The sequence below is a fragment of the Elephas maximus genome, chromosome 21 (assembly GCF_024166365.1).
Source record: "Elephas maximus indicus isolate mEleMax1 chromosome 21, mEleMax1 primary haplotype, whole genome shotgun sequence".
NCBI lineage: Eukaryota > Metazoa > Chordata > Mammalia > Proboscidea > Elephantidae > Elephas > Elephas maximus.
The window spans coordinates 46446819-46462107 of NC_064839.1; the positions used below are offsets into that span (position 1 = coordinate 46446819).

General features: G+C 39.1%; 1 protein-coding gene across 1 annotated transcript; it reads left to right on the forward strand.

Annotated features, from left to right (window-relative positions):
* The first annotated feature begins 358 nt into the window (after window positions 1-358).
* On the forward strand, window positions 359-12492 carry DYNLRB2 (dynein light chain roadblock-type 2). The gene is made up of 4 exons (XM_049864252.1): window positions 359-484; window positions 2655-2730; window positions 11314-11481; window positions 12219-12492. Exons 1-4 carry the CDS (start codon window positions 482-484, stop codon window positions 12260-12262), a joined length of 291 nt encoding a protein of 96 aa, XP_049720209.1. The 5' UTR covers window positions 359-481; the 3' UTR covers window positions 12263-12492.
* Window positions 12493-15289: the final 2797 nt, after the last annotated feature.

Sequence of the window (15289 nt, forward strand, 5' to 3'; positions counted from 1 at the left end):
CCTGTTCCGTTTTTAACATAAATTATTATTTCGCTTGCTGCATTTTGTACTGCTCTCCCGCTAAGATGGGCCCAGGCCCCAGGGCGAGTACTTGGCGGTGCTCAATAACTAGTTCTTGAATGAGTATGTGGATGTCACACTACTGGGCGCTAGAGGAAGCAATCAGCGCACTAACCACTGCCGGAGCCTGCCCTACGCCCTCCTCTCTTTTCTGCCCAGCGACCCGAGACACCACTAACTTCAAAAAACTGCTCGCCGTGGTCCAGCCCCACCTTCGTCTACGGCGGCCGGGAGGGTCAGGGCGGCGTTCAGGGCGGAAGAGTCGCCCCCTGATGCCGCCCAGCCCACGCGCACGCAGGCGCGGCACCGACGCTTCCAGGAGGTCACTTCCTCCCCTGTCTCCTAGCAACGGCTGGAAGCGTTGTTGACATCCAGGGTAGTGGTGCCGCCGGACTGACCGGAGGGTCTCGGAGCCAGCGCTATGGTAAATCTGGGTTCTCGGTCTGCGACCCGCGCTCCAGAAGCGCCCACTATCCGGAGGGGGAGAGCGAGACCCTGGAAAAGGGAAGATGTCAATATGGACGAGGGCGGGGGATGTTTAGACAGGCGAAGCTTCTTGGGGGATAGATATCGAGAGGGAAGATTTTGGAGGGTGTGTGTGTGGTGTGGGTTGGGTGGGGTGCCTGAGAAAGGGAGGTACACAGAGAAGGGAAGAAAGATCTCGGGGGAATGGCAGATCCTAAAGGGGACAGACCAGAGATCTCCAGAGAGAGGAAAGTTTGAAAAGGGGAGGAGCAGAAGAGAAGGAAGAGATGGGAGAGCGAGAGCCAGGGAGTGAAGATAGAAGGAGATAATGAGAGAGAAGAATGGAAAATAAAGCGGAGAGTGAGGCAGGAAGGAAGGAAAGAAGGGATGGAGGGAGGGCTGGTGGGTGAGCGGATGGAAGAAAAAAAGGAGAGAGCAAGAGAAAGGAAAGAAAGGGAAAGTAGGGACTGCAGAAAATTTGAAAGACAGAGCAAAGAAGAGTACCATAGTAAAAGGGATGAAAAGGGGTGGAGATGAAGAGATTGTATTAGGACGATTTAGGAATCAAGAAAAATAGAGAACTGGGAGGAGAGAGGGAAAGGCAGGGAAGAGCAGAGAGAGGAGTTTGTGAGAAAAAAAAAAAAAAAGAAGAAGCCAGTGGTTATAAGGAACTGTGGAGATTTTCTTAGAGATCACAGAAATCGTAATAAATGATTGATCCCATGTACAACTACTACACCTTAGTTCACTGTCTCCCAAAATGAGATGCAAACCTTAGTTGCTACATAAAATAGCCCAAGATTACCAAATAGTACAGTGAATTACATCATGAGAAAGTTATTCGTCTCCCATTTTTCCTAGCCTTTGGTTATATCCAGGACAAAGTTTCTGACACAATTTTGTCCTTAATGCCACTATCATTTGGTAATGTTAATTTTATCACCTGGAGAGCAGACCGCAGGCTCAGAGCCTTCGTGGTGGTAAAATCCACTGTGTTGGTTTTTTATAGTTATTTCTATTTATGACATGACACTAGATTTCCATTTATGTAGTGATGTATACTTTCCTTTTAAATTACACTTATTTAAGCATTTATCGGTGAGATAATTTAAAGAAAATGCTAGTTAAATAATATAAGTGCTATTCACAATGGCAAAAATCATGAATCTAGGACATAGATGTCTGAAGTTCAGAAAACATCTGTTAGGATGGAGGAAAAGAGAAAGTGATTGTGCCCACATTAGGTGCAAAAGAAAACTGTCTTTTGACTAAGGTAGTATAATGTTCACCTATGTGATGTTTAAATAAAACAAAACAAAACTATCACAAACCTTCATTAAGGGACTTTGCAGACTACAGCTTGATTTCAGAATATCCAGTGATAACTCAGTCGTGAACAGCATGCAGGTTGGAAAAATACTAGTCTTTAATTTGGTATCTCTAAATCTGAGAGCTCTAAGGCTGATACAGTACAGTTTATGCATAAGATTAATTCAGAAAGCTGAGTTTAAAACCCAGTAATGGGGTTCCAACATAATCATTAATGGTTGACCTTTCGACTTGCCCTGAGACCCAAGCTATTGTTACATTTATACAGAATATTCTGTAAATTTATCATCTGAACTCCCAATTAGGTAACATTTAGGACTGAGAATAAGATTTCTCATGAAGGGATAGACAGAGGGGACCCATGATATTACTCTCTAAATATTAAAGGACTATAATGTGGAAAAGTAATTTGCCATGTGCGTCCAGAAAGAAGGCCTATGAACAATGGGTGAAAGATAATCTGGAAGAGATTTCTGTTCAGTGTGAAGACTTTTATAGAAAATTGAAACAGAAGAAAGGAAGGAAAGGAAAGAGGGATAAAAATGGAAAGAGCTTTTGTGAGGTGGCAAGCTCTCTGTTTCTAGAAGGGTTCAAGCCAAGAGATTTACTAGGGTTCTATGGTGGGGTGTCTTATGTGGCTTTGTATGTAGGACTTGATCATTTCAAAGCTGTCTTCCAAAAACCTAAGTACCTTAGGTTAGGGAGATAGAGGAATGAATGTCTTTCTAGACATTATTCTGTTTGGGATTGGGGTCACCACAAAGACCCTTTTGGCTAATTACCTTCTTGATCTCTTTCAGACAGAGGTGGAGGAAACCCTAAAGAGAATTCAGAGCCATAAAGGGGTTATTGGAACTATGGTTGTCAATGCAGAAGGTAAGTATATCAGCCTGCCTCCTTGGCACGCAGAAGCTCACCAAGAACCTGTTTATTGTGTCAAGCTTTAAGACAAAAACATCTTAGAATTTACAATCAAATAGCTATTGGATTTATTTATCAAGCGTCTGTTGAATATTATATGCCAAGCATGCTGCTAAGAGCTAGGGGTATAAGTATGAATAAGACATACCTAAAAATGTATATTTCTAAGGAACATTATACATTGTCTGATTTTTTAAAGCATTGATGAACTCTCTACCAATATTTCAGTAGTGCCAATAAAACTGTTATATTGAAGATAGGGAGAATATTGTTGTAGGCAGTTTGTTTTTATTTAAACATTATAAAGGGTACGGAGTTTTAGTCTTCATTTTAAGTGAAATTGCGCCTTTACCATATTTAATGAAAATCTGTGGGAATTCATTTTAATATCATTTGCACTATAGCCTCTGTGGATATAGTATAAGAGGGACCAATACATTTTCAACTATGGAATCTGTAGATGTCCCAGAAACTTTCTCTTTACAATCCATATTAAGAATCCACATAACATTTTCTCTGGCACACTGCCCCATGTTTAGTTTTGGTAGAGACCTCTTAAAGGTCCCTGCTGGTTTCATTGATAATTCAGGCTTTTGTAGGGGCAAGCAACACCACAAATTCCAGAGCATTTAGTTGAAGGAAGAGTAGCTACTCCACAGGATTCATAGTGCCACCATGGAAATGGCACATTACTAACTCAGTGCTTGGACACAGAATCTCACAGCTACTTATTCTTTTAGAGCAAATTCATCAATAAATATTTATTGAGCACCTACCAACTGCAATTCTGTTTAAACACTGATCTTCAATACCTTATCATTACAAATGAAAAATAACATCATATACTGGCTGGCTGTGATAATTAAATGAGATAATAGTTGTTAAGTGCCTGGCACAATACCTGATACTTAACACAATTATATTTAAAAGAATGTGAAAGTGGGACCTTTTCATTGATTTGTATGGATAAAACACTTAATGTGGTTACAAAGAATAACAAATAATTCAATGCCAAATGTGTGATATATATATACATATATATAATGATGACTATAATAAATTCACCCAGTTTGAGTGATGCAGGGAGGGGAGAGAAAGAATTTAAGTGCCTTACAGATAAGTCAAGAGCAATGCAAAATATTTTCAGGAAGTGGCCAACCCTAGTGCATAGTTCTGGCAGAACTGGTTTTATTTCCAGGCATTTGTATACACCTTTCCGCACCCTCTAAGATGGTCTGTCTGGATGATCTCATATAGGTACACTTACCTATGACCCTTGGACAACTCATTAATGTGTTACTTTGGAAGATCTTAGTCTAAAGGAATACATAATCCTGACAGTATGCATCAAGTGCCTAAAAAATATCCATACTATTTGACCTGTAATTCCACTCATAGGAATTTATCCTAAGGAGTGGTAAAGAGATAATGTAGGTACAAAGGATGAAGCATCATCGATAATACCCACTGCCATTGAGTCAATTCTGACTCATAGTGACCCTATAGGACAGAGTAGAACTGCCCCCATAGGGTTTCCAAGGCTGTAAATCTTTACAGAAGATTGCCACATCTTCCTTCCATAGAGTGGCTGGTGGGTTGGAACTACTGACCTTTTGGTTGGCAGCTGAGTGCTTTAACCACTGCGCTTTCAGGGCTCCTCCTTATAGGTAATAGCAATAAATAAATAAGTCATAGTATCTCAATGGTAGGGGGATTTTTAAATCAATTGTGAAATGTTTACTTGATGAACCGTTACTCTATTTTAAATGTTGAAGAATATTTAGAGACATGGAAAACTACTCACAATATTGGATGAAAGCAGCAGGTAACAAAATGGAACCTAGAATTTTCTAATTATATATACAGCCTGGCATGCACAGACACTTAAAAAATAAATATGGAAGAAAAGACTGGGAAATGTTATGGTGATTATCTCTAGTGGTGGGGTTCAAAGTGATTTTTACTTTATTTTCCTGAGGTTTCTCAATAAACTCTACTCTTATTCAAAGGCAGTAAAATACTATTAATTCCCATTAGCTTCTTCTAGTTAATATCTACTAGGATAAGGGTTGTGCTAGGGCTCAGGGCACTTTTCAGAAATTCTGGATACCCAGAATATTTACTTGAAATCCAAATTAACCTTTTTCCCAAAAATAAACAAGAAGAGCTTATTTTTATGGTCAGATTATTAATAACCAGAGTGTATGACAAGGATGCTTATTGGTAGCATATGGTATAAGTTGTGTGACCAGAACGTAATAAAATATGCACAACACTGAACTCAAGTTAAGATGAAAGTGCTATTTATTTTACAGGCAGTCCCTGGATTAGGAATGAGTTCGTTCCTAAATCTGTCTTTAAGTAGAATTTGTACAGCTAGGTACAGTTTGTATCTAAGGTCAGTTAGTCAAATGTTTGTCTTGGTACCCAGGCATAACTCATTTTATTGCGCTTGGCTTTATTGCACTTCACAGATGTTTTTTACAAATTAAAGGTTTGTGGCAACCTTGCGTCAAGCAAGTCTATCAGCGCCATTTTTCCAACAGCATTTGCTTGCTTTATGTCTCTGTGGCACATTTTGGTAATTCTCACAATATTCCAAACTTTTTCATTATTATTACATCTGTTATAGTGATCTGTGATCAGTGTTTTTTGATGTTTATTGTAATTGTTTTGGGGCACCATGAACCGCACTTATATGAGACAGCGAACTTAATCAATAAATGTGTGTGTTCTGACTGCTCCACTGATTGGCCATTCCCCTATCTCTCTCCCTGTCCTCTGGCCTCCGTATTCCTGGAAATGCAATAATATTGAAATTAGGGCAGTTAATAACCCTACAGTGGCCAGTAAATATTCAAGTGAAAGGAAGAGTCGTACATCTCTCACTTTAAATCAAAAGCTAGAAAGGATTAAGTTTAGTGAGGAAGGCACGTCGAAAGCCAAGATCGGCCAAAAGCTAGGCCTCTTGTATCAAACAGTTAGCCAAGTCGGCCTCTTGTATCAAACAGTTAGCCAAGTCGTGAATGCAAAGGAAAAGTTCTTGAAGGAAATTAAAAGTGCTACTCTAGTGGACACATAAATGATAAGAAAGCGAAACTGCCTTTTTGCCGATGTAGAGAAAGTTTTAGTGGTCTAGATAGAAGATCCAACCAGCTACAACATTCCCTTAAGCCAAAGTCTAATCCAGAGCAAGACCCTAACTCTCTTCAGTTCTATGAAGGCTGAAAGAGGTGAGGAAGCTTCAGAAGAAAATTTGAAGCTAGCAGAGGCTGGTTCGTGAGGCTTAGGGAAAGAAGCCATCTCCATGACATAAAAGTGCAGGGCGAAGCAGGAAGTGCTGGGATAGAAGCCGCAGCAAGTTATCCAGAAGATCCAGCCAAGCTAAGTGATGAAGGCGGCTATGCTGAACAACAAGATTTTCAGTGTAATTGAAACAGCTTTGTATTGAAAGAAGATGCCGTCTAGGACTCTCGTAGCTGGAGAGAAGTCAGTGCCTGGCTTCAAAGGGCAGACTGACTCTCTTGTTAGGGTCTAATGCAACCGGTGACTTTAAGTTGAAGCCCATTCTGAAAATCCTAGGGCCCTTAAAAATTATGCTGAATATTTTCTTCCTGTGCTTTATAAATGGAACAACAAAGCCTGAATGACAGCACATCTGTTTACAACATGGTTTACTGGATATTTTAAGCCCACTGTTGAGACCTATTGCTCAGAAAAAAAAGATTCTTTTCAAAGTATGACTGCTCATTTGCAATGCACCTGGACACCCAAGAGTTCCGGTAGAGATGTACAAGGAGATTAATGTTGTTTTCATGCTTGCTAACACATCCATTCCGCAGCCCATGGATCAAGGAGTAATTTTGTCTTTCAAGTCTTATTATTTAAAACATTACATTTTGTAAGGCTATAGCTGCCATAGATGGTGATTCCTCTGATGGATCTGGGCAAAGTCAATTGAAAACCTTCTGGAAAGGGTTGCCATCTAAATGCCATTAAGAACATTTGTGATTCATAAAACCAAAAACTTAAACTGCCAACCTTTGGTTAGCAGCTGTAGCACTTAACCACTACACTAGCTGAGTTTCCTTGTGATTCATAGAAGGTCAAAATATCAACATGAACAGGAATTTGGAAGAACTCATGGATGACTTTGAGAGGTTCAAGACTTAGTGGAGGAAGTAACTGCAGATGTGGTAGAAACAACAAGAAAACTAGAATTAGAAGTGGAGCCTGAAAATGTTACTGAATTGCTGTAATATCATGATAAAACTTTAATGGATGAGGAGTTGCTTCTTATGGATGAGCAAAGAAGTAGTTCCTTGAGATGTAGTCTATTCCTGGTGAAGATGCTGTGAACACTGTTGAAATGACAACAAAGGATTTAGAATATTACATACATTTAGTTGATAAAGTAGCGGTAGGGTTTGAGAGGATTGACTCCAATTTAGAAAGAAGTTCCACTATGGGTAAAATGCTATCAAACAGCATCGCATGCTTCAGAGAAACCTTTCGTGAAAGGAAGAGTCAATCAATGCAGCAAACTTCATTGTTGTCTTATTTTAAAAACTGCCACAGTTCTTAAATGGTGTTTTTGTCTTCTATTTTTTTTTTTATTAGTCTGTATAGTGATTTTTGTTTACTAAATCTAGGCAAATCATTTAAACATATTTTAATATTTGATTTGTGGTTACATAGGCCCTCTACCATGTTTATGCATTTAGATCACATCATATGCCATGATAAATATAGTCCTTTTGTTTCAGTGTTATTGAAACATAGACATCCTATTCATGACAAGCAAAGTAGATTTTATCATTTTAGCCCAGTGCTGAGTGGTACACGTTTTCATTAGAGTAGGTACTTTGTTAACAGATTTTTCCCACTTATAAAATCATCCATTGTTTATAATATTGCAACACTGATATTGAATTAGATACTGGAAAATACATGTTTGTTTCCCAAGCACTCATATATTCATTCATATATATATATATATATATGCCTCTTTTCTGTTAGCTATTAATTTTAAATATTCTTGACATTTCTAACAATCCATCACTTGAATTTCATTAGATTTTATCAGCCATGCAACCAATTTGTTTTATTTCTGAAGCACAATCTGTCAACCCAAGTACAAATGTACAGCTGAAGATGACAAACTGAAATAAGATCCCAGCTCACTGGGATCATAAAGAGTCATATGTACAACACTGCAATAAAGTTGGCAATATCAAGTTTTAAAATGCACATACTCCTTGTTCTAGCAGTTCCATTTTAGGGCTATATCCCACATTTATATACATATGTGAAATTCCACACACAAGGACAATTCTGTAGCCTTGCTTATAGATGTCAGACTGGGAACAACATAAATGGCCGTCAGGAGAAGACCAGTTAAATGTATTACAACACATCCATTCAGCAGACTATTATGTGGTCATTAAAATGAATGACTCAGCTTTAAAAAAAAAGCTTTACAGGTACTAAATGGAGCAATTTCCCAAGTATATTAAGTGAAAAAAAAAATTAAGGTACAAAATAGTGAATGATACCATTAAAACAAAGAAAGAAAAAAAAGCAAGCACACATACATACATAACTTGCATAGGCTTAGAATATCTCTAGAGCAGTAGGTGTCTCTCAGAAGAGGAAGTGGGTAAATTGTAAACCATGTGTTTAAATTACTTCTCAAGTTTTTTTTTTTTAATTAACTAGCATGATGCAAACCAAGAGCTCCATAACTTTTTGTTGATTGATTTTTTTTTAAGTGTCTAGAGTGGATATGAAAAACTTTCAAGTGTTTCCAAAGTGTGCACTTATTATTCAGAAAGGCTAGCTATTTTATTTATTGACTTGGATCGTGAATAGACCAACTAAATAGGCCTGAGCATCTGATTCATAATCTTGTTATCTACATTTTAAATAATTTATTCAGGTAGTATTTCTTGTTTTGACGCTGAGCAATGCGGACTTCGCGTGTAGTCACTATTTTGGATGCAAAATAGAACGATCTGTCAAAAAGCGCTCTTAAAAGGTTGAGAGCTTGTACATTCTAATATCCTGCCTGTTAAAGATACAAACCTTGTGACCTGTTCATCAGGTGTAAAAGACATAACTACTGCCTTCTGGGCTAAAAGTGGCCAACAAATAAAAATACCAAAAGTAACAATTGTTACTTAAAACCTTATTCATTGAATAGTTTTCCCTGTAAATACTGCCTTCTTAGTTTTTTAGAAAGACTTATCCTGGAGATAGCGGTTATCTTAAAATAAAACGAAATTAGCCTGTTTCAGAGGCGGAATTGAGGCTCTCAAAGTGTTTCATGAAAGACTGCAAAATCCTAACTTTTAATACTATTTTGCTTTTGGATGCTCATCTTGCTTAATAGTTTCCGGAATTAAATTCTCTGAGGGAAAACCAAGAGCCATGTTTGACTCTTATTGATTTGCCTTAATTCAGGTACCTAAGGAATTTGACAATAATCCCAAATTCACCTTTATTTGTCCTCCTAAATTAAAGGTACATTTGCAAATCAAATGCCTGTAATTCCCTGGCTATCTGGTAGTTCTCAAAATAAATATGAAGGCCATCTCTGATTAGATACAATGTATGTACAATAATCCAGCACAGCGCCTGGAACATAATAGGCACTGATAAGTGCTTGGTGACCTGAATTGAGTGAGATTGATTTGAACTGAATTGAATTATACTTGCATATTTGTCTGGCTAGAATTTTCCAGCTAAATTAATAGTTTCTGTTTTACCCTCGTGTAATGGAACAATAGAGCACACAAGAAGCCAAATTTAATAATATTTAACCAAGAATGAGTACAAACCAAAGAATGTACAGCCAAGGTACAGTATCTTTGTTTTATTATGTTTTCTAATGTAAAATTTAAGGCTTTCAAAATACAGTGTGAGGAATTAGGAAGAAATCTCAAAAATCCCTTTAATACACTGGCTAGCATTTGCAGTGAAACCCATTTGTATTTCTGGCCTCAGGGTAGAAGACTAGCATAATGTTACAGACCAAGCATTTCCAAGCAGGCTAACTGTAGACAGGATGCTGGGAGGAATATATTTTGTATGATCATATGTTAACTTAGTGTTATGGATTGAATTATGTCTCCCAAAAATATGTTATAAATCCTAACCTATAGGCCTGTGGTTACAATCCCATTTGGGAATGGGTTTTCTTTGTTATGTTAACAAGGCAGGATTAGTGCAGGGTATATCCTGAGTCAGTCTCTTTTGAGATATAAAAGAGATTTAACAAGCCAGCTGAGCAGAGATGGGGTGAGATAAAAAATGCTAAGAAACATGGAGATCTTCAGGGAACCAGGAAGCAGAAGCTGAGGAAACAAGGACCTTCCTCCAGAGCTGACAGAGAAAGGCTCCCCCTAGAGCCGGCACTCTGAATTCAGGCTTCTAGCCTCCTAAACCCCAAAAAACCAAACCTGTTACCATCAAGCCGATTCCGACTCATAAAAAGAAAAAAAAAAAAATTTTTTTTTTTTTTTTTTGACTCATAGCAACCCTCTAATAGGACAGAGTAGAACTGCTCCATAGGGTTTCCAAGGAGCAGCTGGTAGATTCGAACTGGTGACCTTCTGGTTAACAGCTGAGCTCTTAGGCACTACACCACCAGGGCTCCAGCCTCTTAAATTGTGAGAAAATAAACTTCTGTTTGTTAAAGCCATCCACTTGTGGTATTTTTGTTTTAGCAGCTCTAGGTAACTAAGACACTTAGTCACTGTATAACTGATTTAACAACTTCCAAAAGAATTATGCACAAAAATGTTGGTCACGCTATTAGCTATAAAAAAATTACAAACTACCTGACGATCCAACAATAGGAGACTGATTATATTATGATAAACCCAGTGCCGTCTAGTCTATATTATTATATATTCACAAAATGGTAAAATGTGCAGTCATTAAAAATAATGTTGATTTCGTTGAATTGTACAAATGAAATTGTTGAATTGGCAAATGTGTTATCTATTTTTACAACAATAAAAAAATAATAATATTGATGATATTTTTATCAACAGTGAAAACTTGTATGTAATAAGTTAAACGAAGAAAAAGCCAATAGTCAAATTCATAAATATAGTTTGATTCCAACTATATTTAAAAATCTGTGTTAGTAACAAAAAGACTGGAAGGAAATAAACTAAAATTGTTACCAGTGCATAGTATCAACCATCATTTTTTCTTCCTCTTTACAATTATATTGTTGTTGCGTACTGCTGACTCGATTCCAACTCGTAACGACGCTATAGGACAGAGTAGAACTGCCCCATATGATTTTCTAGGCTGTAATCTTTATGGATGCAGATTGCCAGGTCTTGTCTGCCATGGAGCCACTGGTGGGTTTGAACTGCCAAGCTTCCAGTTAGCAGCCAAGCACTGAACCACTCTGTTACCAGGATACCTTATTAATTATCAATATTTTCCAGTATTTCTACAATGTGCATATTACTTTTATCATCAGAAAAAAAGCTAGCCCTAAATTGTGAACTCTCATAACAGGCATTCCAATCCGAACAACCTTGGACAACTCGACAACAGTTCAGTACGCAGGACTTCTTCATCAGCTGACCATGAAGGCCAGGAGCACAGTTCGTGATATTGACCCTCAGAATGACCTAACCTTTCTTAGAATCAGATCAAAAAAACATGAAATCATGGTTGCTCCAGGTAATTTCATTCTAAAAAGTATCTTCCTAATTTCCTGCATAAAAGCCGTGTTTCAAAGACTATGGAGTATAGATTTTAATATACAACATGGACCATAATAGTCCTCCATTTTAAAAAATGAAGAAGTTTGAATCTGAAAATTCCAGCTTGAAAATTCTGTGAAATTAGCAGTGGGTCTGACCTTTGAACAAGCTGGATTTTGCCCACATGCCTTTATCATTAGTAATCAGAAAACTTAGGAGATACAGTTCTCATTTGTAGTCACCTTAGCACACAGACTCTCTGGAGATGGGGAAAAAGGTCTCCTGTCCTATAAATGAAGTATGGGGGAGGGAGTCAAGGATAGATGTAGATGAAAGGCCAGTAGGGTCTTAAATCCACCTTGTGGAGAAAGCACATCTACCTGGTCTACCAGAAGGCAGCAACCACAGAGACATTTCTGTTCCCAAAAGAAATACATTTACCGAATTACTAGATGTCAGTGCACAACAGTACCCAGTGCTCCTAAATCTAGCCTACAGCAAACTTCTCAGTAGCACATCTGTAAAATCGGAATTACCCATAAACTAAATAAAGCCTGTTCTACACCCCTGTTCTCACCTCAGTTACATATTACAATCGTGTGCAGTCAGGGTTGAAAACCACTGGTCTCTACAAGGTCCATGCGATGTTTTGAAGTATTCATGTATTAAATTTAATTTTTAGCGTAAATTAATTTTGTGCATGTCTCTCCATAGATAAGGAATATCTTCTGATTGTCATTCAGAATCCGTGTGAGTAGACCTGCTGTACAGCCAAGTCTGCCCCAGTGATGCTGGGTTGAAACACTTCACTCTTTAATGATTACTAAAACTATATTCCTATCTAACTGATCTTCTGGACATTCTTTTCTATTTTTACATTTAAACTATTCTATGTGTCTTATTTAGTCCCTTTTGATTGTATTGTAAAATTGTACCTTAGCTATGTAATAAACAAATTCTGGTGTGTGTGTCCCTGTATTTTTATAATATACAAAACGGGATTCTAGTGAGAAGACAGCCTTCCTTAACGATATTTCTTTTAATCTGGAATTAGCTCACCAGGAGTAAGTATGGAAGTATAATTTTGCCCATTTCGTTAACATGGCAAAGAAATGCAGTGGAGCACTGAGGCAGCTGCAAAGGGAGTACAAAGTCTCAGCCCTCCAGGAACTTAAGATGCCGCAACAGGTTCAGTGAGGACAGTAGAAACCAGAGGGTGGGTCTCCGCTGGGGGCAGGACGGCGGATAATTGCCTGTTCCCAGCTCTGGCAAAGCTCTGCAAACTTGGGCTTCCATCACATCGGCCTGAGGGGACCAGACACAGGTCTTGGGCAAGGGTGCCTACGTATGAGGCTGACAAGATAAATCCAGAGAATTTTATTATTGTTAGATATTTTAGATATTCAGAAAATAAAGTATAACAGATTTCCACGCACCCCAAACCCATATATAATAAGAAAAAAAAAATTTTTTTTTTTTTAGATGTTAATATTTCACCATATTATCTTTATGCTATTGTTGTTGTGGCACTGGGTTGGGATTGTTGTTGTTAGTTGCCATTGAGTCGATTCCAACTCATGGCAGCCCCACGTGTGCAGAGTAGAACTGCTCCGTAGGGTTTTCAAGGCTGTGACCATTTGGAAACAGATCGTCAAGCCTGTCTTCCTAAGTGCCTCTGTGTGGGGTCTCTTGATATGCTCCCCTCCCCCACTTTTTTAGGAGCCATGGTGGTGCAGTGGTTAACCACTTGGCTGCTACCTGAAAGGTCAGTGGTTGGAGCACACCAGCTGCTTCACAGGAGAAAGATGTGGCAGTCTGTTTCTATAAAGATTATAGCCTTGGAATCTCTATGGAGCAGCTCTGCCCTGTCCTATAGGGCCGCTATGAGTCTGAATTGACTCGATGGTACTGGGTTTCCCTTTAAAATTAAACTTTTTATTTTGAGATAATTGTAGATTCACATTTACTTGTAAGTAATAATACATACATACGATGTACTCTTTACCTGGTTTCTCCCAATGGCAACATCTTCCAGAACTATAGTAAAGTATCACAGCCAGGACATTGATATAGTCAAGATCTAGAACATTCCTATTACCACCAGGATTCCTTATGCTGCCCTTTTATAGCATGCCCCTCACTACCACCACCACCACCAGTCCCTGATCCCTGACAACCGCTAATCTGTCCTCCATTTTTATTGTTTTGTCATTCCAAGAAGGTTATAGAAATACAAACATACAGTATGTAACCTTTGGGGATTGGCTCTTCTTCACTCAACATAATCCCCATGAGTTTCATCGAAGAAATAAGAAATCAAATGTTACCAGTACAGCAGAAGCCTGCCCCTTCTCTGTGTGCCTTTGTCTTCCTCCCTCTCTAGAGGATTCTTGTCAGGCTGCCCAGGTTGCCCTGCACGGGAGTCCCCAGGTACAAACAGCCAAGTTCCCACTACTTACTCCCCCTACAACAAGCCAGGTGTGGGGAGTCGTGCGTGACTGGTTCAACCACACCTGTGGCCCCAGCTGACGTCCTGCGAGGCTGCCGTGGCCAACCAGTACAGATGGTAGTACAGCAGAAAGAAAAGGCTGGGGCAAGTCAGTGAGATTAAAGGGGTTTCCTCTCTGTGTGGCGATGGCAGAGGAGACAGGTCACAGATGGAACCCACCCAATTTTTAGTGAAACAACAGAGGCTACAGTCAATCAGCCAAGCCTGTGCATGCAATGGATGCCTGAGCCCACTCCACATCTCAGACTGTAGTATTTCGGGGGGGGGGGGGGGGGGGGGCCAGCACATGTGTAATTTGAAAATACTGCATGTATAATTGCAAGGCATCTCCAGGCTGAGATCTGTTTGACAGCAGTCAATGAGGGTTTTGGAGTAACCGGTCCTGGGTTCTTCAAACGCTGGCTCTGCCATTAGCAAGCAGTGTGATCTTAGGCCAGTTTCCGAGGCTTGTGGTCTTATCTGTAAACTGGAGATGACAAGAGACCCTAGACCAGGTGTGTTTATGAGATCAGATGAGCTGAGGCAGGTAAAGTACCTGGCACTGAGTATATGCTTAGCCAATGTCAGCTCCTGCTGCCGCTGCAGGAGTGGCCCAGGACACAGGAGAACAAGTTCTGGGAACAGCCCTGAGGTTTCCCCATCATCAAGCCAGCTGAGCCCGACAGTTGCAGTGGGGATGCTGACTGTGTCTCCAGAGAGGAAATGAGCTCAAATTATAGCAGGAGCCAGAACTTCTTAACTTGTGAGCTGAATTAACACAGAAGAAAGGAGTTGTAGGAATGGAGAACCTAGACTGGAGCACAAGACTGACTTTTGAGCCATTTTCACACACTTTTTATTTTTAAAACTTCAAACTTACAGAAAGGTAAGAATAACAACAAACATCGATAAAACCTTTGCCTAAAAATTGTTAATCTACAGCATTTGCTTCATTTCCATCTGTAATCTACATTATATAAATGTGTGTTTGTGTGTGTTGCCAAACCATTCAAAAGTTGCAGACATCATGACGCTTAAAACACTTCAGAAGGTATTTTCCCAAAATAAGGACATCCTCTTACATAACATTGCAAAGAATGGGAATTCCAAATACTTAATTGTGCTCATGAGGAACCTATATATAGACCAAGAGGCAGTCATTCGAACAGAACAAGGGGCTACTGCGTGGCTTAAAGTCAGGAAAGGTGTGTATGAGGGTTGTATCTTCTCACCAGACATTCAATCTGTATGATGAGCAAATACTCAAAGAAGCTGAACTGTATGAAGAAGAAAATGG